Below are 23,628 nucleotides of genomic sequence, written 5' to 3' on the forward strand. Positions count from 1 at the left end.
GCCTTTGCCATCTGCACCTGCCTTCAGAAATAGGATGACAGGACACAAAACAGTGGTAGGAAAGCAAGATCTCAAGCAACAAAGTAAGATTATTGCATCATCTCATGTGCCATGGGGAGTCCCACTGATGGAAAAGGTCATATGGATAAGGGGCAGTCTAAGAATTAATAGCTGTTCTTCCAAGCCTAAGTGTGGCTTAATGGGATGTGACTGGATTTAGAGATGTGGGTCACAGAATGAGAGCAAAGTTTAGTATGTATTGCTATGATGTAAGAGTCAAGTTAGACAAGTGGAAGTTAGAATACACCCAGAATATATTAACCTCAGTTACTTCTGCCAGAATGACAGAGATGAGACAGAGAAGTTAAATGGGAAAACCCCAACCCAACCCAATGGATGGAGAAGAAAGCAGACAGGGTCTTGTGAAACAATGTGATGGAAATAACAGTTCAGGATACCAACTGTAAAGCAGATGTGAAAAGGGAAGTTTCTGAACAGATTTCAAAAGAGTAGGTAGGAGAGATACTTCAACAACTAAGAATTGGCTTAGTCAATAATATGGAAGATTTCCATGAAATCCAAGAATCGAGACTGAGTGATTGTCTGTTGATGGAGACCAGCATTGAACGAGCCCTATGATATGATTTAACTTGCTCAAAAGGATTAGTGCAGATTTATTTTCAGGTGTGATGATGCTGATGTTTTCATCATGTTAGAACGCACACTTCTTAACTGTATGGGTGGAGTTACAAGATAAATAAATATGAAAGCATTTTATTTATAACAATAATAAATTCTTATAAGCATCATTTTAGTAGTTAAAAATCACTAAAGTTCTCAGGGTGTTTTGATTCCCCTTTGCCTTGTGTTAGTAGGTTGACATGGACCAAAACATTTCAAATCTCTGTATTTAAGCTTTAAGAAAATCAAGATCAGGATTATAAGATTTGCATGCAAAAATTCAGGGTTCTTTTGAGTGCTTATGAAGCTGCAACTGATACACAGACTTAGTGATTTATTCAGTTACATAGTCAAGGATGTTTGATTGTTGCTACATTTCAATAGCTAGGTGAAATTAAACAGAAAATTGCATATATTTTTGTTAGTTTTCTCTGCAAGAATGTGCAGGACTGGGGGGCACTCCTAAAAGGAGAATTTTGGGGTGTCTTAATGAGTTTCTTAATGGAGTCTTTTATGCGGCTGCTCCCCATTGTATTAATCATGTAAAAAGTAATACTTCATGTGCTCAAAGCTAATTCTCACCCTTTGGTACAATAAGTGTGGAGAGGTTGAACTTCTTGGAATCCATTGCATTTTTATATAATGAAAGTCTTCTATTAGACATGACACATTCTGTATTACATTCTGTAATTTGACTAAAGAAAGCAATTCAGAAAACATGAAACCTTTTTTCCTTAGTCATTCCAGTTTTTATTGCCTGCTACCTTAAAACAGTGAGGCAAGTGGAGAAAACACTATGTAGCATATGCTTTCAGGCAGAACATAATCAATTGTCAAAATATCAGAGTGTGGAAGCATATTGACTAATTTTTCATTTTTAACCCATGGACACAAACAACAAAACACTGGGAAAATGCCTCAACTGAAATGGTGTCTGCTGAGATATTTCAGCTGTGTTTGGTGGACTGTGGTGGGAGATAAGGGGGCTCATTTGCCATGATCTGTCATCTCTCTGGTCTTTTTGCTACTAATAAGCAAGTGGCCTTTGATTAGTGTCAACCATTGAATGAAGGTTTTTCTTGTTAAACAACTGGTGATCAACTATATTGCACATATAAGTGACTCTGAATGCAGCCTCCCATCGGAAAGGGCTTTGTTTTTTGTCTCCTTCTGTCTGCTTTGCAAGTAGATTGTTCTTGCTGCAAACCCGTGTGGCTTGCTTCTCTCACCCTTGGTGACAGCAAAGCTTGCTGGCTGGTGATCTCTGCAGGGGTTTCTGGCTCAGCTCTGCTGTTCTCTCCCTCTGTTCCCACTTCTCTGTTCCCTCCCCTACTGTGACTAAATAAATTACCTGTATGACATGTTCAGTTTTCTCTGGCAAGAAGCCTGGGAAATCAAATCTGTTCCCGAACCTGGGTCTCCCATTTGGCAAATATAATGCCTCCCTGCTGTTAAATCAGGTCAGCTCTCAGGAAAAACAAAGAACAATTTCATATAACTATAATCAACACAGAGTAAATTTAGATAATTCAGCTGACATATGCTTATTGTAAAGACCATCAAGGAAATAATTTTAAAAGCTCTTCATCTTTCTCTCTTGCATCCGGATACATGTTGAAGATTCTGTGCACAGAGAAGATCAAACATTTTCCTTCTGCTATACCATATCAAAGGGAAATACATCTATTTTCTGTCTGATCTAAGAAGATACTTGGTGAAGCAGTTCATTGGTTGTGTTAGTAACAGTTTTATGTATTTAATTATTGAGGCTTTATATAATTAATTGATACTTAACTGTTAATTACTATTAATTATTCATAACCTGTCCAGTTCCTTTGCCATTCTGGCCTCTGAAAGTGGAGATACACTTAAAAGTGTTCAGAGGAGGAAAAATGAATCCTTTTAATAGATTGTGCTCTCTTTCCTACCTTTCAACTCAACCCATTTCCACCAGAGATCAGAGGCGGTGGGTCAGTAGCAGTATGGCAGCAGGTTACCTGCTGCCACCAGATGTGCCACAGGCACTGGCAGTCCTGCTGCATGTGTGGGCAGCCTTCTCACTCATGTGCCAAGGCTGTCACCTCAGAGTGGGGAAACACCGGTGTGGACAGCCTCCCCTTTGCAGCTGGAAGCTGAATTTCCTGCTCAGCATTGTGTGTGTCCAGAAGGGGCTCTGAATTACACCCCAGAGGCTGTTCCATTTACCCACTGTTAGCAAGACTGTGCACACTGCAGCAGGACCTGGAGCATCTCCAGTCACCTTCTGTCTGGCTTTCTTACAGCAGGACCACTGTGATGGTAGAGCAGAGTAGGGGTTTCCTTTGTGAAGGCTGTGCTTGGGCACGTAGTTATTGGGTATTGAGACAGCTACTGAAACCCTGAGCTTGCCTCCAGCCCTCTTCAAAGGCAGAGGGGGAGTAGACAGTTCCAAGTGCCCCTGGGGGACCCTCAGAGCTGGCACCTCACTAACCCATGAGTACTTGCTGTGTTCCCAGGGCAAATTTTGCTGCCACTTACTCAAGAGGTTTAGTAAAAACTGGCATTGCTGGCTGCTTTATAGTCTTATACAGTCTTAGCATCACCATTGACTAAATAGCTGCTGAGTTATACCTGCAGGCCTTGGCTGGAAACCTTTTCCAACTGCACCTGAAATCAGGTTGTCTTCCCTGGAGGAGTCCTTGGGAAGAACAAGCCATGTGGGATGTCCTGAGCAGCAGAGCTGTCTGCCCAGTGCTCTGCCCAGCCTACGTGGCCTGTGTTTCAAGCTCACCTAATGCTTCATTCTCAAAAGCAGATGTATATGCTGTTTTTAAAGGATACGTGCTTTTCCAGATCTTTATAAGGACAGTTACGGTGTTGTTAATAATTGTTTAGTCATTCGTGATTTGCCTACGTGCCTTTGTTGTTTGTTCATTTCTCTGAGACTCACAGTGAATGACTTTTCATCAATTTCAAAATCCTTAAAAAACTGCTGCATAACACAAATCTTTGAAATGTAAATTTCTCTTTATTGTCCAAAATCTTCATCCAATATACCTAATGAAGATTAAGGGGTTAAAGCAGTGAAGTGAGTTTCAAAAGATGGGAGTTCAGTTTCTGCTTCCACTAGCAATGACCTGAAGCAAGGACCATAATCTCCATCCGCATCTGCTGCTGTCTAAGAACTGACAGTAGCTGCATTTTCTGTCCTGAGCCTTGACATATCTGTACAGCTTCCAGATACGGTCTCCCACTGTAAAGGTGCAGGACCTAACTCTGAAAGGCTTTGGCTGATACTGTAATATAAATCATTTCAGCTCTGTGTTAATGGCAGGGGTAAAGCTTGTCTTGCTCTCTCCTTAGCATCCAGGTTGTCAAGGGCATTGCTGACTTACTCAAACCCTGCTTTATTTCTTGTCTTCTCCAGCCTGTGACCTGATGACCCTGGGGATCTTAGCCTTAGTGACGTCCACTGGTTGTGCCTCGGCCAACGCGCTGCAGTCCCTGACGGATGCCATGCACATCCCTCACCTCTTTGTGCAGCGCAACACGGGCGGGTCCCCGCGCACGGCGTGTCAGCTGAACCCCAGCCTGGAGGAGGAGGAGTACACGCTGGCCGCGCGCCCGCCCGTGCGCCTCAACGACGTCATGCTCAAACTGGTCACCGAGCTGCGCTGGCAGAAGTTCATCGTGTTCTATGACAGTGACTATGGTAAGTGAAGGAGAGGATTTCAGACATATTCAAGTAATTTCTTTTTAACTGGGAGGTGGAGAGGAAAATGTAAGCGGAATGGTGGGAAACAACTTGTTGGGTTTTTCATTGATAAAGGAGAAAGTGGACACAGGTCTTTGGCTTGAAGGAAAGGTTGCTATGAAAACTAGTTCCCAGACAAGGAGTAAAGTTGCTTAGCAACACCTACCAAGACAGATGAAGTTTGAATCATCTCACACTTTTTCAGTAAAATATTAATAAAGTGTTAACATTGATCGGCAGGGATCACATAGGTATGCAAGGAAGTTCAGCATGGCCTCTACCCATCCCAGAAAACAGTTTCTATCAAAGCTGAGAACTGTTCTCTTTAAAAATTAATTTTCACAATAACTATTACTATTTCTTTTTTCACATGCTTCCTCACACTATTCTGCATTTGGACTAAATTTCACAGGGATATACTTCCTGGCATTAAACTGACAGGTAGAGTTAGCATTTTCACTATATCTGATGCATTTTCTTCAGCAAAACTTTTACTTGGAGCTGAAACTTGAGGAAGAGTAATCTCTACCCAAGCAAGTTTGGTACCTCATGATGGATGTAAAGAATAATGAAAAACCAAATCTCTCATTGTGCCAGGCTTTCAGAGTGAAAGGGAACTTTGTGCATGTTTTTGTTTATATTCCCCCTGTCTCCCTCTCAAATGGTATGGACACTGTTCCATATATTGAACTCATGGTGTTTTCATCACTCGAGTTAGGATATTCGGTCTGTAATGGGGAAAATAAATGGAAAGTGGAGAAAATAAATATTCTGTGGTATGTTTTAAACCCCTGCAAATACTTTGAAATGTAATGCATGATCTTTTGATGTGGTGACTTACTAAGAAAAGAATACAAAGAAAGGAAACTTAAGGTTAAATCACAGTAGGAAAAATAATCTTATGTGTGTCTGTGCATATAGTTTAGATTTTATACATGGTCTTCCATAACTGCAAAATAAATCTTTATTTGCATTCTCTCTATATACTATCAAATCTTCAGTGGTGTATCAGAGAGAAATAACACCTTTTGTTTTGAAGTTGGGCTAGTCCTGATTTAAAAAAGGCCAAAAAACAAACACGCAAAAATGAAGGTGGTTTTAAGCGGGAAATCAACTGAGGCTGTAACATCATTTTAATGATAGTGAATTACTTTAAGCTTGAGAAGACTGCCATGGTGCTTTTAGGCTTAATCTGTAGACTGAAAAATCTAGCAACCCACAAGTAAACTGCCATGTAATTACTGTCCTCTGTGATGCTTGAACAGTGAATGCTTTGAAAGCCAAAGCTACAAGGTATGTTGTAGGTGTTCTTTTGGTGGACTTCTGGTAGTGACGAGAAAGTTGCTCTTTACATGGAATTGGATTTAAAGAGTCAAAATTATTGTAACAGTTATTTCAAAAATGAAGGAAAAAAATCTTAAAAGGATGTCTTACAAACACCCCAGATGCTCTGTGTACAAACTGCTATTGCCAATTTTGTTACTGAACGCTGGTGTCACTTATTCCAGTAATACATTTGTGTTTCTTTTCCTTTTGTTTTGTTTGGCAAATCTTAATTTCTCAGTACCAAATCTTGCAGCCCTTAATTCACATACACTGTAAATTCAGTTATGATCAAATTTATCTTTCTATTTAGCACAGACTGTATCAGTGAGAGAGTAAGATTATGAAAAATTGCTACAGGCATTCTGCTCCTTCCACTGGAGAGTGTGGTGCACATTTGCAGCTGCTCCTGTGGTGTTCCCTCTCCTCTTCCTCTTGGATGTGACATCCCTCTTACCCTAACTCCACTAGAAGAATTTTTTTCATAAGAATCTGGTGGGAGGGGTTCCCATAAAGCCAGCTGAACCTTGCCGGCTCTGCCCAGGCATTGGTGAATGGAGGATGAATGACCCAGTTGCAAGGATATGGCATGCTGAGCCCAGGAACAGAGTGCCCCTTGCCCTCAGCCGTGAGCTCCCACACAGGCAGTCCCTGCAGCCCCAGCTACACTTCCATGCTCAACAGGCAGGAGTTGATTGCTGGCTGTGAGGAGGGAGGTCACATATTTAGGTTTCCAGAGTATTCCAGTGCTGGGCTTTTGTGGTTTTCTGTAAAAAATGGCCTCATCTCTGAAAGTTATAGTATTCCTCAGATTAGTGTTTTAGTTTGTCCATTTGCTGCTCCCTAATAGCCAACCAATCCCTCAGTGTCTTCCCTGTGGAAACAGATCTTCTGAAGATAAAACAGCATTGCACAATTTAAAGAAGTCCCCTATTTATAGTAATGTTGTGCTATATTGGAGCTGAAAATTATTTACTTAGTTGATTACTTGTCTCTTATCGGAAATACATTTTGGATTATAATTTCTGCACTAGCTAAATTAAGGAAAAGTAACAGATTTGAAGATTAGACATACAGAGTGGTCACTGAACAGCCTAACAAGCCCTTTAATATTGTTGTGCTTACTATAAAATATGCCTTGTTTTACACTGAAGTGACAGACAAAAATCTGTATGCTCAACTACAGTGAAAAACTATGGTCCTTTCCAATAAAATGCCTTAAGGTCTGTGACAAGAAATGGAGAAACTTCAGGAAAAATATGGAAGCTGTAATGAGAAGTTCACTAAATGGAAGGGGAAGAAGCAGGGTGCAAATTGTGGCATTCCACCCAATGTGAAGCCAGCTTTTAGATTTTTGTCTCTCATGCTGAAGAAACAGATAACAGAAAGCAATAGGTAATGGCTTGTTTCTGGACAAGTGACCTTTCAGAGACCTCAAAAGTGATAGTTGCAGCACTGAAATTCTCCTCACTGGTACACTGTTCTCCTACCGAGCAGTAGCAACAGGGCAAAGGGTGCTTGATATGTTATCCATACAGTTCTCCTGTACATATGTAAGAAAATATAAGAGTTCATGTAGGTACGCATCTTCATGACTTAGACCTTGTTTTTCCACTTTTTTCATTTATAGTTTGTGTGTTATTTGAGGAGATGCACAGAAATCTACTCCCCATTGATCACAGTGGGAGACTTCTGAGTCTGCTGCCTGATATGATATGAAAATGATGGCTTGGCACTACAGCAATTCAATAAGTCGTAGCTCAGATAAGACTACTCTCCTCTCTTGCCGATGTGTTGTAGCACTGTTGGAGCTCAAGGTCAGAATAACAAAGTCTGAGCTTTCTCTTTGTTCCTGTTAGTCTTTGCCATGTCATCTTGAGAAGGTTTTCTATCCGCTGTATTCTTCCCTTTCCTGTCTGTGAAATGGAAAGAAAAAACCTCCTTCTGGTGTGACTGAACTAGTGTTTGAGATTTCTTCAAAGTTCTTTAGGAAACAGAATTAAGTGGCACAGTCTGGAGTAAGGCAGTTCCAGTAAGACCCCAAGGGACCAGGGTCATGTTAAATGCCTCATTTTACTTTAAATGGTTTTATGAAGATGCCATGCTAAATCATGATATTTGACTTTCATTTTCCATGGGAAAAAAAATGAGTTTACCCTAAGTTTGTCAGTGCCTGTCAGATGCTACTCTCCGTTGAACTATGTCCACCCACCTGTTAAAGAACCTGCAACAGAATTTAGATCTGTTGCATTATCCTAAAAAGCTTCAGCTGTGCTGATGTGTTTTGAATTGCTTTTTGCTCTATAGAAGCAACTTTTTGTGCCTCTACATGTATTGCAACAGTGTGTAAATGCCTGCTGGGAAGTTTAATGTTTTATTTTGCTGACCTTCTGGATGTAGAAGCATCAGTAATCAAATTTTCTGACAGAAAAATTGGTAGCGTGGCAAGTTTCCTAAAGAATTGTACCGAGTTGTAAAATGACTAAGTTAAAAGTAGTGTGTTCTGCCCGCAGTAAGATGAGGTTGGGTAATAAACAGTTGAAACTGTGCTTCTAGGGTGAGCAAATAAACAAATGTATGGTTAGAGTGTGGATTTGAGAAGAGTTTTGGAAGCTGGATGTGAAAATGAAAACAATGAGGAATACTAAGTCATATTTCTGAAGAGAAATGTGAGTAATAGCTATGTTTTCACCAGCTTAATCTTACTGTTGAAAAACACTTTGTCTCTGTACTTACATTAAATATCTCTGCTTTTCTACATATCAATATTACGAAATGTAAGACAAAATTTGTTTGTTTGTTTTTTTTTAATGAATAAGCTTTGTCAATGAAAAGGGTATTAGACCTGTGAGAATAGCTGTATTTTATTCTCAGTGTTTGGTGTTGAGAAGTGAAAGTCATCTGTTGAAGAAAAGTGTTGTAGAAAAGTTTTGCAGAGGAAACCATTGAAGATTTTTTGACCTTCCAAATCTATGGAGCTTTGTTCCCACAGGGGAAAAATACCCCCAAACCACAATTTATTGATGTCTATATTATTTTTATCTATATCTATATCATCTATATCTATCTATATATCTATATGCATATTAGGATTAGAGTTTGGCTTTTTTCATTGATGTGGCATTAACTTGGAACACTTCTTAGTCAAAGTTTCTAGGTAGGAAGAACTTATCAATATGACTAGTTTTTTGGGAAGCTGTGTTTCCTACAGCAATTATGTGGTGGGTTTATTGCTGAGTCGTGCCTTTCAAGGGCCTCACCCTTGATTATAAGTTATAGAAATGATGCTTTTAATAACTTTACAACTTGTTATTGATCCTGGAATGGTCTCTCCTTTGTCAAGGTCCCTTTGTGCAGGTCACTACTTTTGCTATTATTTAATTTGCAAAGCAATATTGTAATGAAATTTGAGAAGTGCATGCATTTACACAGTCCAGATATAACGCTGCAAATCACTTGTGATATGAAGCATTGACTGTCACAGGAAAAAAAAGGGCAATGTAGAGCATTTGCAGATAAGCTACTTTCACCTTACCTGCTCTACTTAATTTTCCTTTGATACTTGTCTGTTTAATGTAAGTTACCTTCTGTTTTCTGTGTCATGATTTCAGCTGTCAGTAAACCACTTCTGCATCGCTAGGGCTGCCCTGTTTCTCAACAGGCTTTTCCAGACCATGCCTTGTTTAATGTAAATATAGGGAATCTGGCACTTGAAGTATAGAACCAACTGCACATGTATTGATAGGTGCCTGTATAGCAAAGCTTACACTACCAGAAAGTGTTAGACTTTTTCAATATGTGCCCTGTGGTTGAATTTGCAGATGTCATTAAAAATACCTGCATTTTAAAATGGCTTGAATAGAGGTTGCAGTGTTTGAATAGTAAAATATATAGAATGTAAGGAACCAGCTGCAGAGAAATATAATTTCTTTATGATCAACAATCTGCAACAACAGTCACTTAGGGAGGGAATTCTTGCACTTCTCTGTCATTGGTGCTGCTGTATAAGATGATGAAGGGAAGGAATAGACTGGGCCTAAAAACCTTTTCACCCAAGAGGGAACAGAATCCTCTGATTATTTATTCTGTGAATATTCTTCACTACCCAGTTCATGCATAACTGCATACTGGATGTCTAGTCTCCAGACTAATATAAAATGTACCTGGAAAAATTAAGACTTTCCTGTAGAAAGTTTGTCTCCTAACTTAATGTATCGTCATCATTGTAGCTGCAGAGAATGCCAAGAGAGAGAATTCAGCCAAGTTCTCCAAGTCTAACAGGGAGTTTGTGATGCCATGGGGTAGTGGAAAAAAATTGACCTTTTGACTTGTACATTGAATTTGATCTGGAAGCTATTGAAGAAATAGTATTGTGTGTTCCCATACTTATCCTTGAATCACTTTTCTGACTGTAGCAGCACTTAAAATAATTGGTCTACTTAAATTAAGCATGGATTTTTGTCATTTCTGATGGTATTTTCTTTATTTAGTAATGCATCACAGTGTATAACACCAAATGTAATTAAAGAAAGTCAATTTCACTTCAAATTATTACTTATACATTAGTTTTAGTACTTTGATTTGTATGGTATATGGGTAATAGCAGCAGTAAGGTTTCCCCCTCTCCAGTCCCCCATCATTCCTAGCTAGATATGGGAGCAGTGGTCAGAGGTTGTTTCCCATAAAATCTTTCAGGACACTGCCTAATTGGATATAGAAATGATCTTGCAGTTATGGTAAAGCCTTTATTCTGAATGTGGACTATCAGAACTGACCTGGATGTTCAGTTATACCAAAAACCAGTCAGAGATCTCTGGACAAAGAGCTTGGGCAGTTTCAGGCATCTTGTCTCACTCATAAATTCAAGGATAGTTAAGGAAATAGTTTTGACCTTTCTAATGGTTTGAAAAATGTTTCGCAAAGGGAAGATGCAAATTCTTTTGAAAAATTCCATTTGCCATGGACTGATGCTTTCAAAACAGAAGGCTTGCACTCTCTATTCAAAACTGTTATTTTTAAAATCAGTTTGTATTTTAAACAACTCAGAAGTATATATCTGGGGGGATGTTCATGAAAAATTTAAATGGAAGGCTTTATTTGAAGCAATTTTCCACAGGTTTTTCAGCTCAGTCCTCTAGTCAAAAGTGATTATTAATCCAGTCCTGAAAGCCTTCATTGTGCATTCTTCACTGTCTCTTTTTCTACTCATTGTATCATTTTAGAGAACTGTCTCCAGGCACAACTTTGCAACAACTAGTGGCTATTGGTGATTCTCTTTTCCCCCCCTTTGTATTCTGAAACAGAGAAATATTTCATTATGCAGCACACACTGTCCAAACAAAGTGTGGAGTTCAGCAGCCTGGAACCAGAGAGCGCAAATTAACTCATTTTGAACCGAGAGGTCTTTGAAAATTGTAGATGTCATTTGCAGTTCCTCAGTTCTTGACTTTCTTTCCTCGACTGAAGGTGGCTTGAGTCTCTTGACTTTTCAAGCCATGGCACAAAACTAAAATTTGTTCAGGCATGTAAAAAAAGGAGAAATTTAAGGGGAATTTGGAGTACTTGAGCAGGGAATCTGAGGAACTAATTCCAGAAGGGAGTCTCTTCAGTTCCTGTTTATTAGGGACTGAATGTTTATACATCTGTTTAGAAATTGTTCGATAAATGTATAGCTGGAAATTGAACAGAGGGACAGAGATTTGTCCTGGAGAGTGTATGCTGGGCTTCAGGCAGTGACATCATTTTGAGGAAATATATTCACATGTCTCAATTTGCAATGAGCCTTGAATAAGTTCCCAGTTTCTCTTGCCTTTTGTGAAAGCGGTAGGAAGATAATTCATCTCTGTATGTACATATATAAGCACACACACATATATATGTATATAAATAATACATTTATGAATGGATTTCAAGGAGAGTGGTAAAGGAGTGTGTATATTTATATCTATGGATGTGTATATACTTGTGTGTATATGTAAACATGAGTTTGTATATAGAGTCAAGAAACCATATTTCCTCTGCTCCTTTCCTGCCCTTACCCAGTTCCCCACATTAGTTCTGATGCCACTATGGGCAGGACTTCCTTGGCTTCCTTCCTGGTCAGAGATAGTTTGTTGTTTGTTTTACCGTTTAAGAGCTGACATGGCTTCTCATCACTGCTTTGTGTTTTCCTTATTGAGACAGACATCTTGCTCCTCCTCCTTCTTGCATTTCTTGTATTGTGATACTGTGCTTATTTATTTATTTTTCTTATGGCTACACATTTTTTGTGGGTTTGCTGGCTTTCTTCAGCACCCTGCCCAAATTGTTTTTAATATCTAACTAGCTGTCCACAGGTTCAAAAGTTTCCCCTGCCAACCAGAAATGTGAAAAGGTGGCAGTTTTGCTCTTAAGAGAGTTGTGCTGTGCAGGCCTTTTGTGCCTTCTGCATTTGCCTTTTGTTGTATTTAATGTTTAGATCTGTTGCTTTGGGAGTTATTTTAAGAGTTACTTTAATCATTCTAGGACAAAATGCATCATTAGACTTTAAAAATGAAACAAAAATAAGTAGAAAAAAGGCTTTAAAGTTTGGATTGTTCAGAGTCAGAGCCCAATAGCAATGTAATCTGGATGTCTGAGTTCTACTGGAGAGTGACTTAATATTCATCATGTTGTTATTCCATTTGTTTAAATGGAAATAATGTATTATTTTTTGTTTACAAATTGAGTAAATAGGATTAGTCTCACTACTGGGGAACATTGAGTCCTACAGAGATCCTTTTTAATTCTGGATGTTTTGTTTTCGTCTCTTTCTTTAGTAATCAAGTCTCAAATAGACTGTTTCTAACAAAATCATATGGGAGAATTGCAGGGGGCTTCAAGAGAGGGACAAAAATTGGATGGGGACATCCCTCACAATAATTTCATTGCCTATTCCCTGTGATGGGAGAGCACAAAATGCAAACATGGCTGCTGTAATGCTAGTTGGGAGGCAGTAGTTGAGTTCATCAATTTGGAAGACCTTATGGAGTCAGGAGCTATTGACAGTCCCCACTCCAATGAATCACTTAGATTGGAAAAGACCTTTAAGATCATAAAGTCCAAACATTAACCCAGCAATGCCAAGTCCACCACTAAACCATGTTCCTAAGTGGCACGTGAACGGATCTTTTAAATACCTCCAGGGGTAGTGCCTCCACGGACTCCAGCACTTCCGTGGGCAGCTTGTTCCAGGGACTGACAACCCTTTTGGTGAACAGGTTTCCCCCAATATCCAATCTAAACCTGATGAAACTTGAGGTCATTTCCTGCATGCACTGCATCTTGGCGCTCAAAATAGTCTGCTCCATAGCCTTGCCTGGCCCTTTCCCAGCACCTTATTTCATCTATCAGCAAGAATGTAACCTTTGGGTGGATAAATCCTTGGCTGTCCCATAGCAGACAAGGGAGGGAATTCAGGAGAGTAATTCAGTGCTAGTATGTATTATGGCTGGCTTGAATTTAGTTTTCGATGTCACCGTGACTTTCTGTGGTTTTCCTCTGGCCGCCATTTGCTCCTCTCAGCAGCAAAGTATCTTTCTCACAAACCACCCATGCAGAGTCAGGAAAATACAGAAACTATGACATGGAAGAATGGTTTTATGTTTATATCTAAAGACCAAGAAATATCTGGTCTCCGAAGGACAAAATGCTTTCCTTGCGTAACAGGCCATAACCCAGAAATCTCATTTTTCCTAGTGCAGCTCCTCAGTGATTTTGAAAGTCATTTTGTCTTGACCCACTGGCATTAATATTTGACATTGCCATTAACAGAAATTAAGACGTATCTTGTCTTCCAAAAGCCATATAATAACATCCAGGGAACTATATTAAGAAAGGAATAATAATCCATTAACTAGAACCAACATTTCTTTGTTGCCACTTTTATCCTTCAAATGCCAGAAACTTTACAGGAAGAACGTGTCTTTCATTTATTTTTGTCACAGGCATATTAATCCCTCCTTCAGTGGAAGAATAATTAAAGGTCAAATTCTGGCATTGTATTTGTGAGTCAGCACAGCCTGAGCACCAACACCTAACTGGATACCCCACCAGGCACTTGTGGTGCAACAGAAATCTTGCTGGCTGGAGGAACAGCACTGGGCTTTAATTTTCAGTGAAGATCTTCCCTGTTGCTCTGCATTAATGATGCTTTTTTATGATTACTTTGTATGGAAGCATATATGAGAGCATCAAATTTTTAAAAAAAGAAATAGTTTGGACAGCCTGAAGTGAGCTCTCCCTATCTAGGAAGGAATATTTGGGGACATACCCTGTCTCTGTTGTATAAGGCTTTATCTGTGGGAGTCTTTATAATGCTTTATATCTTTTATTCTCTCCCATCTTGTGCAGCCACATAAGTCTGGACAAGCTGCAATTAAGTGAAACAATATATGACTGTTTCAAAATGGGGATAACAAGGGCAGCCTTGCAGCGGGAAGGGTGGGAGTCAAAGAAAGAGGGACGTTTTAAATGTTACATTATTGACCAATTAGTGGGGATGACTGAATACTGATGATAAGTGTTTTTGAGTTTTCTTTCTCTCAAATCCTAATTGCATTATTATAAAGGAAGAAAATTGCAAATCATGGTAAGAGAAGGGCCTGGAACCTGAGAGACAAGTGAGTTTGGCAAATTCAGTAACCACAGTCTGGCTTCAGGGAGACATTGGTATGATGGCAGTGATGTGACTAGGGATGCAAGTGTTTTTGGGGGGAGTCTCAGCCCCTTTTCTTCCTGTTTGGATTCCGCTAATTTAGCCAATTCCCTTTGGATATGATTTAGACAGAAAATTATTAAATGAGTGACAACAGAAATATAGAATATTTTTTGGTTATATGAGAACAATTAGACATTTAAGGTCTCTTCAGACAGATGCATCAGGAAAGCATTTGTTGGTGCACATGATGTGCCTGAAAAAAAACACCGAACGCTTAGTAGACTTCAGTGGCAAGATAAAAAACAACAAAGTTAGTAGTGAGATTTATCTGCTTTTCTTTATGGGTTTAGCTCATGTAGTAAAGGTGATAGAAGGTCTTAATTTCACTAACCCAGCACTTCATTTAAAAAATCCAACAATGTAAAAATTAGCTAAAAGCTTTGCTTTTTGGGTGAAGGAGAGAAGAAAGTTTGGTTTTAAGACTGAGATCTATTTTCTTGTTCAAGTTTAAAGAGTCTGGATTGGGTTGGTTTCAATAATAAAGATGAAAAATGTATTACCTTCTTTTTCTCTAATTATGCAAGGGCGGGTGTACCACTATAACTTGAAATGAATGAGTGGTCTCCTTGAAATCCAGATATAAATGGATAATCACAGGTAGGGAATTAGAGGATTTATAGTCTGTCTAGAATACTCAGAATGACTCTTGAGTTTCAATCCTGTTGCAGAAACCTCTGTCTGATGTGAGAAAGCACTATGAGGCACTTTTAAGCCACAGAGCTTGAGACTATCCATGCCAGGAAGCCCATGAGACAGTACCTGCCCTGTCCTGCAAAACACATGTACTAAGTGCTCCATCTCCAGAATGAGTAGGACTGTAAAGACTATAACCTCAAACTGAAACTCTTTGCAGAATGGCCTCTCTGCATGTATGCAATAACTGGATTGTTCAGTTTGTGATGGGTTTTGCTTGGTTGAAGGAATATGGCATCTGTGGTTGCACTCTGTGTGAGATCATCTGTCAGGTCTGCTTGGGTTCTGAATAATGCTCATCTTGTTGACCAATTTCAAATCCATCTACTATGACAGAGGCCTCGAGCTTTTTCTATACCTATAGAAAACAGGTAATCAATGTAAGAGAGAGCTCCAGATTCTTGATGGGCAAAAGGTTGCACTGTGAACTCGATTGCAAACTATTAGACAGCCAAGAATCAACCCAGCAGCAGCAGGTGCTTGCTAAGGTTTGACATTAGGGAGTTCCAAAAGAAAAAGGGCTTGTAGAATATCCAAAGGTACTAAAACATTTAGTCAGACATTGGTAAACACGAGGTAATCCAAACATCAGACACAAAGTCACAGGACTAGTGACTGCTGTTGCTCACAAAAGGCTTTGTTCCTAATGTTCCAGTGTTTAATGCCTTTTGTGTGCTAATTAACCTTCTGTGTTTCAGTTTCCTCAGCTGATGTCAGGAAGAGTCATTGTTATTCTTATATTGTATAATGGATTAGAATGGAGTAAACTATGTCTAAAAGAGTTCTAATAACCTGGCTCTGTAGTAGTTATTGTGCTGTCTTAGGGTCTGCCAAAAATATTTGAATTTAATCGTGTTTATCTTCCAGTCTACCTTTCTCTTGTTCACATTTTCAGATTCCTCTGAAGGTAGACTTTTTCTCTGCTTAGGGCTGCATGAAATTTATTCTGTTGTGCTCTCTGGCCATTAATCACTTTATAGTAAAGCCAGACAAATTCGAGACCCTTCTGCTGCAGAGTGGCTGGCAGTGCCACCTGAGGGAAAGGAAAATTCTTACAAAACCAATAATCACCTCGGGCAGGGGGAGTATTTGAGGAGCTCTGACCCTTTACAGGAGACAATTGCATTTTCATAGCAGGTTTTTAATATTAATGTATGAAGAAATATTGCCCTTGCTATCTAGCAAAACAATAGTTAATTAGATATTTGTTTCTTAATAATGATGAAAGTTAAAGTGTTAGAACATCAGGACAACCATCCGGGGATTCTGAATGATTGCTTACAAAACAAAAAGCCTAGTTGAATTTCCACTAATTTATGGCCAATGCTGTTTTTCAAGTATTGCTTCAGCAGAATCTATAGGAACATTTTTTTGTCATGGACTTATTAGAAAATGAGGAGGTAAGAATACCTGTGCTTTTTGCATGCAAGTGTGAGTGGTTTTGGAGATGTTTATATTAACATGTTTTGGGATATTCTTTTATATGTTACTCATCTAACTGAAAAAGAAAAAATGCCTGTGGTTGAAATACTGCTATGAGGAGTCAGTATTGATTTGAGTGTTCTCTTTAGCAGAACACACTAACAAAAATTTGCAGCTAAATGTTTTTTTTTCCTTAATAATGTTTTAAAGACTGAAAATTGGCAAGCAAAAGGAGACCTGTGGGGATATATGCAAATAGCTTTGTTTTCCCATATGTCTTGGGTGGGAGGATGGCTGCTTTCTATTTAGCTAATTCTTTATGTGTTAAAGAGATATTGTGTTAGGGGAAAAGATCTTTATTTATTTATTTATTTTAAAGAGAAAGGAAATAAACTGATAATGATCTGAAAGAAGTATTTTAAGCATTTCATGTTTATTGCTGTTAATTACTGTGGTAATTGTATAGAAGTGGTAATGTGCCATGTTAATGCCCACTTTATTTATTTGAGACATGTAAATGCATCTATAAGTACATTTTTCTTTAGAAGATCTTGTGTAGGATGTAGCTGTGTTGTCAGACACCAGACTCTGCCTGGAGCCTGTCTCATGGTGGGGTGTCTCTTACAGAACTTGACCTATTCTATGTTATATGTTTAAAATAAAATGAAGCCAAAATATTCCTTAAAGACCATAGAAGCTGGAAAGATGCTGCTTCTCTGTGCGTTGAACTTCAATTCCCAAGGAGAAGAATTGGGAGTTTCAATGGCAAGAAGATGACCAAGTTTCATTGGCTTTTCATGTCATCTCAGCGCTTGGTCCGTTGATAATTTTGCCTTTTTATGAAGACCTTTTAAAAAATATGACATAACTTAATTTTAGTGAAATTTAAAGGAATCTTCCATATATCAGTTTAATGTCTCAGGAGACTGCAGGCCCTCATGGCGAAGGATTTATAAATACTCCTGTGACCAATAGTTGTGTATACATGTTCTCATCAGTCATAATAAGCTTGATCTCATGAGTCAGGCTTTAATGCACCATGTTCTTATCAATTGGAATAATTTGCTCTTGTCCTTCATCAGTCAGGTTTACATGCACAGCCCATAACCTTCTGGTGACCACAAGGATTGCAGCAGCCCTAAATCTAAGACCAAGCAGTGCTCACATCCCTCTTGCCTTTCTACAGATTTTCTGTCACTCTCAGGTGTTCAGGTCACATGTTTGTGTGCTTTAGATTTGTCTTCTTTTTTAAAAGTGGTAAATGTTTTTTTCACAAAGGAAGTTGGTAGTGAGACTTGAGCTGAAGTCCAGTCCCTAATGTTTCTTATTAAAATGTCAATAGCAGAAGCTGACCTAAGATCTAGTTGTCCATACATTTCAAACAATGTGTGAATTCTTAATTTTACAGAAAAGGTGGTGTGCCCAACTTTATGCTCAGTTTTGAAAAGAAAGTCTTATTACTTCATAATAGGAGTTGTATTTGTTAGCATTCCTGTTGGGAGAAGGGTGTTCCTTCTCTCTTTGATACCTTGACTCAAATTGCTTAATGAGGCAAAGGATTATTGAACCAATGTTTTTTTGTTTGTTTTTTTTTTTTTTCCCAAACTACAAGCTTTAGGAGGTGCCTCACTGTACTCACTGGCAGTTTTGTTCTCCTTGTATTAACGGTGAGGGAGTTAGATTAGTATTTATTAAGTTTGAAGTGACTTCTGTGTTCATTTATGGTTCATCTGACAGGCCTGCACTAGGCAGTCAGTGTTTCTATTTAAGGTACAGGCTTTGTCTCTCAACTTGCTTCACACAGCAATGGGGAAATGGAGCCACCCATATCAGAAATAATTGGTAAGAAGCTGTAACTGCTGCCATGCTATGCAGTGAGGCTTATATCTCACTTTAGTTGCTAAGGCTGTGTGTCAGAGTCTTCAAAATGCTGTGCCTTTCTCCCTTTGTGATCACACCTTGCTTGCGAGGCTTCACCGAAATGCAAGTCTTGTGGACCGTGTTACAATTCTGTCCTTCAGCTTGTGATCTTTCCCTTGCAGTGTGGGAAGCTGCAGAGTCATTTGGGCACCATTAATCAGGGGCTAATCAGGAGCTGGTTGTCCTCCTTTCCCTGCAGTCCTCACAATTAGGGATGTGGTGCCTGCCTGTGCTGTGGCACAGCAGCTGACAAAGCAGAGCCAGCTTTTGGAGAGAGAGCTGTTTACTTTGCAAGTCTGTCCTCACAGCGAGACACCTGTTGCTGAGACTAATTGGCAGTGTTTGAGGGCCAGTCAGGGACAGGAGAAAATTGGGCTAAACCTTCATGCAATCTACACCCCTGAACATACGTGCTTAGATTATTTCAGGGATGCACTTTTTGTTTGTATTTATGTCTTTCTGCTGCATAAGCATGCCATAAATATATTTGTTGCCTATTGCTCTGTATATGTGTGCTCCTAGATGCTTACAAATGTGTGCGCCTATGTGTAAAGGAAAAGACAGTTTGTGCTTATATTGATCCATGTCAGTTATCCAGAATTTTAATTAGAAATTAAGCTTTAAGTACAGAAGTAGCATAAATACAAAAAACTTGTAGGAATAGGAGTTTGGTTTGGTATCATTTAGACACATGAAAAAATCTGATTCTTCTAGGGGGTAAAAAAAGTAAATTTCTTGGTGTGTTTTTTTTTGATTGTTTTGTTCTTGGTTTTTTGTTGTTTGTTTTTTGTTGTTTGGGATTTTTTTTTGGTTTGATTTTTATTTTTTGCAAATCTGCCTTTTCAGGCTCCCAAATAAATCAGTTTTGTGAAGTTAGAGGGGTAGGAACTACTGGAAGTTACATGTATCATCTTTGCAAGTGCACGTGTTAAACTAGACACAGAACCCCCTGGTACTGAGTAGTGCCTGTTGTTAGAGCTATAAAGGTTTTCAAGTCACAACTTTGTTTCCAGGTAGCCTTGGTAGCTTCCTTTACTCTTTTGCTTTTCAGCTTTAATTTGTTTTGTTTGACCTGTCCTGAAGGATGACTTGTTTTGGCAGGGTCAGGCTATGTGATACTGATTTGTGAACATAAAGTATTTGGCCAACCTGGAAGAGTTTGCATGTTTATCTACTGTGAGTTGACTACCTCATAGTGTTTTCTTCTGTTCTTGCTTTTCCTTCTCTTTCTCTGCTATATCAAATGGAAAATCTAAGATTTCCATCATGCAACAGTGTATGCCAAACACTCTGTTGTCAGGGGTTCCTGAGGTAAGACAACCCTGGCAATGCACTGGGCGTACAAAGTGTCTTCCCCCTGATGTCTCCTTGTTCAGTCAACACTTGATTATTAGCAGATGACATAAAATGGGAAGTACAAGGAAGTCCATGTTACTTTAGTTAGCCTTCACACTTAGTCTTTGCTGAGAGCTTCTGAGAACTTAGCCTGGTAGATGTGATATTGGAAGTTAACTCCATGCTAATTATAATTAAAGTCAGACAAGCTGATAAATATTGGAAGTGGTTGGCTGTAAATCCTGATGATAGTCAAGGTAAAATATGTTGTAACTGGCATGATACTGAAGTAAAATTACCTGAAAGACTTCTTTTAAAAGATTTACATGTCTTCTATGCTAAATTAAAAGATAGGAATTAAATGTGGTGTTAAGATATTTGAACTTGTGAAGTAGTAGAATACTTTAGTATGAATTTAATTACACATTGAAGGACTTCCACCTGAATGTCTATATATTAGAAGAACAAGTGCTTAGGTGATCATGAAGAGACATTGCTTTGCTGTGCCAGTATTTGTGTTTAAATAGTTCTGTTCTCTTTTGGAAGTTTAAAACAAATGGTAGTGAAGCCCTCCACAATCTTCTTTCTGTCATGTGTAGTGTTTGATATCACTATTAAGGTGGTTGACAAAAGGTATACTGGCCTGAAGAGATGTGTAATACAGCAGAGTGAAGCTTTCTATGTTAGTTCCCACTCCCTGAGACATTTTGATAATGTGTTTCTGCTATCCAATGTGTATTGAAAAGGGCAATAATTGCAGAATCTTGGGCCTATTACACCGTATTAATATTGAGTTCCTGTTCTATTGGTCTTTCTTTTATTGTACTCAGATGCTTATATGGCAAACATTATGACTGGAAGGTAATTCTGCCTTAGATAATACTCTTTTTCTCTAGTGTCCTTGTATATTGATGATTGAAAGTTTCATATATTTACATAGAGAGGTTTCCTGCATAAAAGTGATCATGTTTTCTTTTGAGAGTCGGACATGTATAGATAGCAAATGTTTAATAATCTTCCTATTTTCTTCTTTTGATTGAAGACTTTTTTTTTTAATGGAAGACATCTCTCAGTGAAAGGGAGGAAAAAGGGACAGCAGAACAGGGTTATTTTTGTGTCTGTGCATTTGAAGAGTATATCAGGGTAGGAATTGTTTCGTTGCACTCTGAGGGAGTTTAGTAGAATCTTCTGAACAACATTATGTCTGAACGTTGGGGGATTCATTTGCCCCTTAGGAATGAAAGGTGGATTGCCACTGCTGACAGCACTTTGCTTCACGCTGCCAGGGTTTGGCATTGGGACAGGCTTGGTTTGGGGCAGTATTGGAAGGCTCTAGGAGGAGTGCTGGGAGACCAAAGTGGTAGCAACCATGGAGAAATTTCTCTAGATCTTGGTAAAAAATGGTCTGTTTCCCACAGTTCTTCTCTCCAGTCACAGATCATTATGAATTACAGCTCAAATGGATATGGTCTGACCTCCAGTTTTACAGTGGTAACTAGCTGTGGCTGGGTTTGGGTGTTTGTGTGGGACAGGTCTCTACGTCCAGTAACAGTTTCTTTCAAGTTAGGGCTGATGAGGAAACAGCTACCCTGTATTGCAGAATGATTGAGAACTGTATCCTTGCTAAGCTGCAAAATGTCCCAAACACTGCTAATATATTTCTTTCACAGAAGTGAGAAATAGTTTTTAATATATTTCTTTCACAAAAGTGAGAAATAGTATTTTGTAGTAATTCCTGTCCACCAGAAATACAGACATTAGCAAGAAGATGAAACTCCAGAAGTGCTAGTGTTGTTGTGATGAGATAGACCAGCTGCTGATAAACACTTAGATCAGTTGGGTCTGTTTGGTCCATAGAAGAAAATATTTTAATACCTCGATCATGAGTTCAAAATATAAAACTGCTTTTATTTTATTTACTTTTTAATTTATTTTCAGCATTTTGAATTAGTTTTTTCAGTGTATTCAATGAAGTGTTTCAATAGATGTAGTTTTCCATCTTAAGAGGTAAATATTATCCTCTTGCATATGTCTCTTTCTGAAAACACTTATGAGAAAAGGGCCAAATATACTTAATATGTAGATGCCTTTTTTTTTTTTGATGTTGACCTTCCCAGAACAGCAGTAATGGTTAGTGGTGTTTTGCAGGCAATCATCTCGTTGTATCTCTGGGGCTATTTTGTGTTTTTAAATATTTTAAATTGAAACCTAAATGGAAAATGTTTACTTCTATCTCTGGAATTATTTCTCCCTTGTTTTCTGTTTGTTGACAGGCAGGAACTCTGTATTTCATTACTGCAGAACTTCAGTCAGCACATTGATCTTTATATTAAACAGGCACTTAGTGCAAACTTTACCAACATTTGACATATTTTTCCTAGCTTGTTTCCTTTTAACCCTTGTATTTATTGAAGAGCCCTTTCAATATATCAAGCCTTACAGCCTTATTATGTTTTGCATGTTCTATGCTACTAATAAAATGGAAAAAATCTCCAGCCATAGAAACACAACACAGTTGATAATATTTTTAGAGGGCTTGGTTCAGTGAGATTTCTACATCAAGAGCGCTTTTTTTTTTAATCTTCTTTTTAATGAGAATATTACTCTTCAAGTTGCTACAAAGAAATATAACATGAAGTATTTCTAAGTGATGGTGTTACACCTAGGTACTCTTCTCTTTCCACAGATCCACAGATTTGTCTGTATTTCTGACCAGTTTGCAACACTTGCTATTTAAAAAAAAAAAAATACTTTGTGTGATTTCAAGTTTTCGTTTCCATTTTGCACATTTCATTGTCTGAATCAGGAATTAGTATTGACTAAACATTAGCAAAAAGTATTGACTACAAAGATTGTTTATTTTATGTCTTTTGTTTTCCAATTTTTAGAAAGCATTTTAAAATAGCTTTTGTTTCCAGTTGTTACTTATCTTTATAGAAGCAACTCTTTTGATATTCACTGTTTTGGTTAGTTTTAAGTTCGATTGAGGTTTGGTAGCCACGTAGTTGTCTTCTGTAAGTGTTTGAGCAACGTTTGATTATTTTATGTGAAAATGCATATATATGCATGTGAATGCATTTATAAGGAGCATGATTTGACATGTATGTTAAACTTTCTCATATTTTTCTAATTATCAGAAACTATAGATCTTTATAGACTGTCAGGAAAAGCTTGGATAGTATCTGATTTCTCTGTAGTAGTTTTCTTGATCTTATGGAAAGCAACAATGACTCTGAATAAGAGCAGCTTCAAAAGTGTTGTGAAGGGTTGGGCATGATTTAACTATCCATATCTTCAGTACAGAATCCAGAGTTTTGGACTGAGTCTTTGGAAGTTTTATTCATGTGCTTATGCCTGTAACAGAGCACTTGATCAAGGCTCCCAGCCATCTGCCCATCAGTCTTTGCTGTTAACTTGTTGTCAATGAGAACATTCAGCAATGGGTTCCTTGACAGTTCTTAAATTATAGTGTAGAGAGGCATAACATATTGCCAGAGAGGAAATGAAAGATCACCCAATATTTTCTCTCCCTGGGGGGTCCCTTCTAGAGGGTCAGTGTGCTGCTGCCTTTCCTTTGGAAACCAATTCATTCGTCTCTTGTGTCTCGTCTGCCACATCAGCTCAGCTTTGTGCGGTTGTTTTTCACCACGTCAGCTTGCACCATGTTCTGCATCAAGCTGACATTATGTAGCATTATGGGACTTAACGTGACCTGACATAACAGAAATTCAAAGTGAGTTAGAGACAGCCTGTGTGGGGTCTATGGTGCCATTCAACAGGCTGA

The 23,628-nt window shown here is 38.5% G+C and overlaps 1 protein-coding gene across 2 annotated transcripts in view; it reads left to right on the forward strand.

Moving 5' to 3' along the window:
• Positions 1 to 23,628, forward strand: part of GRID1 (glutamate ionotropic receptor delta type subunit 1) — a 492,238-nt gene that overhangs the window by 195,647 nt on the left and 272,963 nt on the right. For both annotated transcript variants that reach the window (XM_071563483.1, XM_071563482.1), the window contains exon 3: positions 4,088 to 4,372. In XM_071563483.1, the coding sequence (XP_071419584.1) occupies positions 4,088 to 4,372 (285 nt within the window). The remainder of the gene's footprint in view (positions 1 to 4,087; positions 4,373 to 23,628) is intronic.

The sequence above is a fragment of the Pithys albifrons genome, chromosome 9, assembly GCF_047495875.1.
Source record: "Pithys albifrons albifrons isolate INPA30051 chromosome 9, PitAlb_v1, whole genome shotgun sequence".
NCBI lineage: Eukaryota > Metazoa > Chordata > Aves > Passeriformes > Thamnophilidae > Pithys > Pithys albifrons.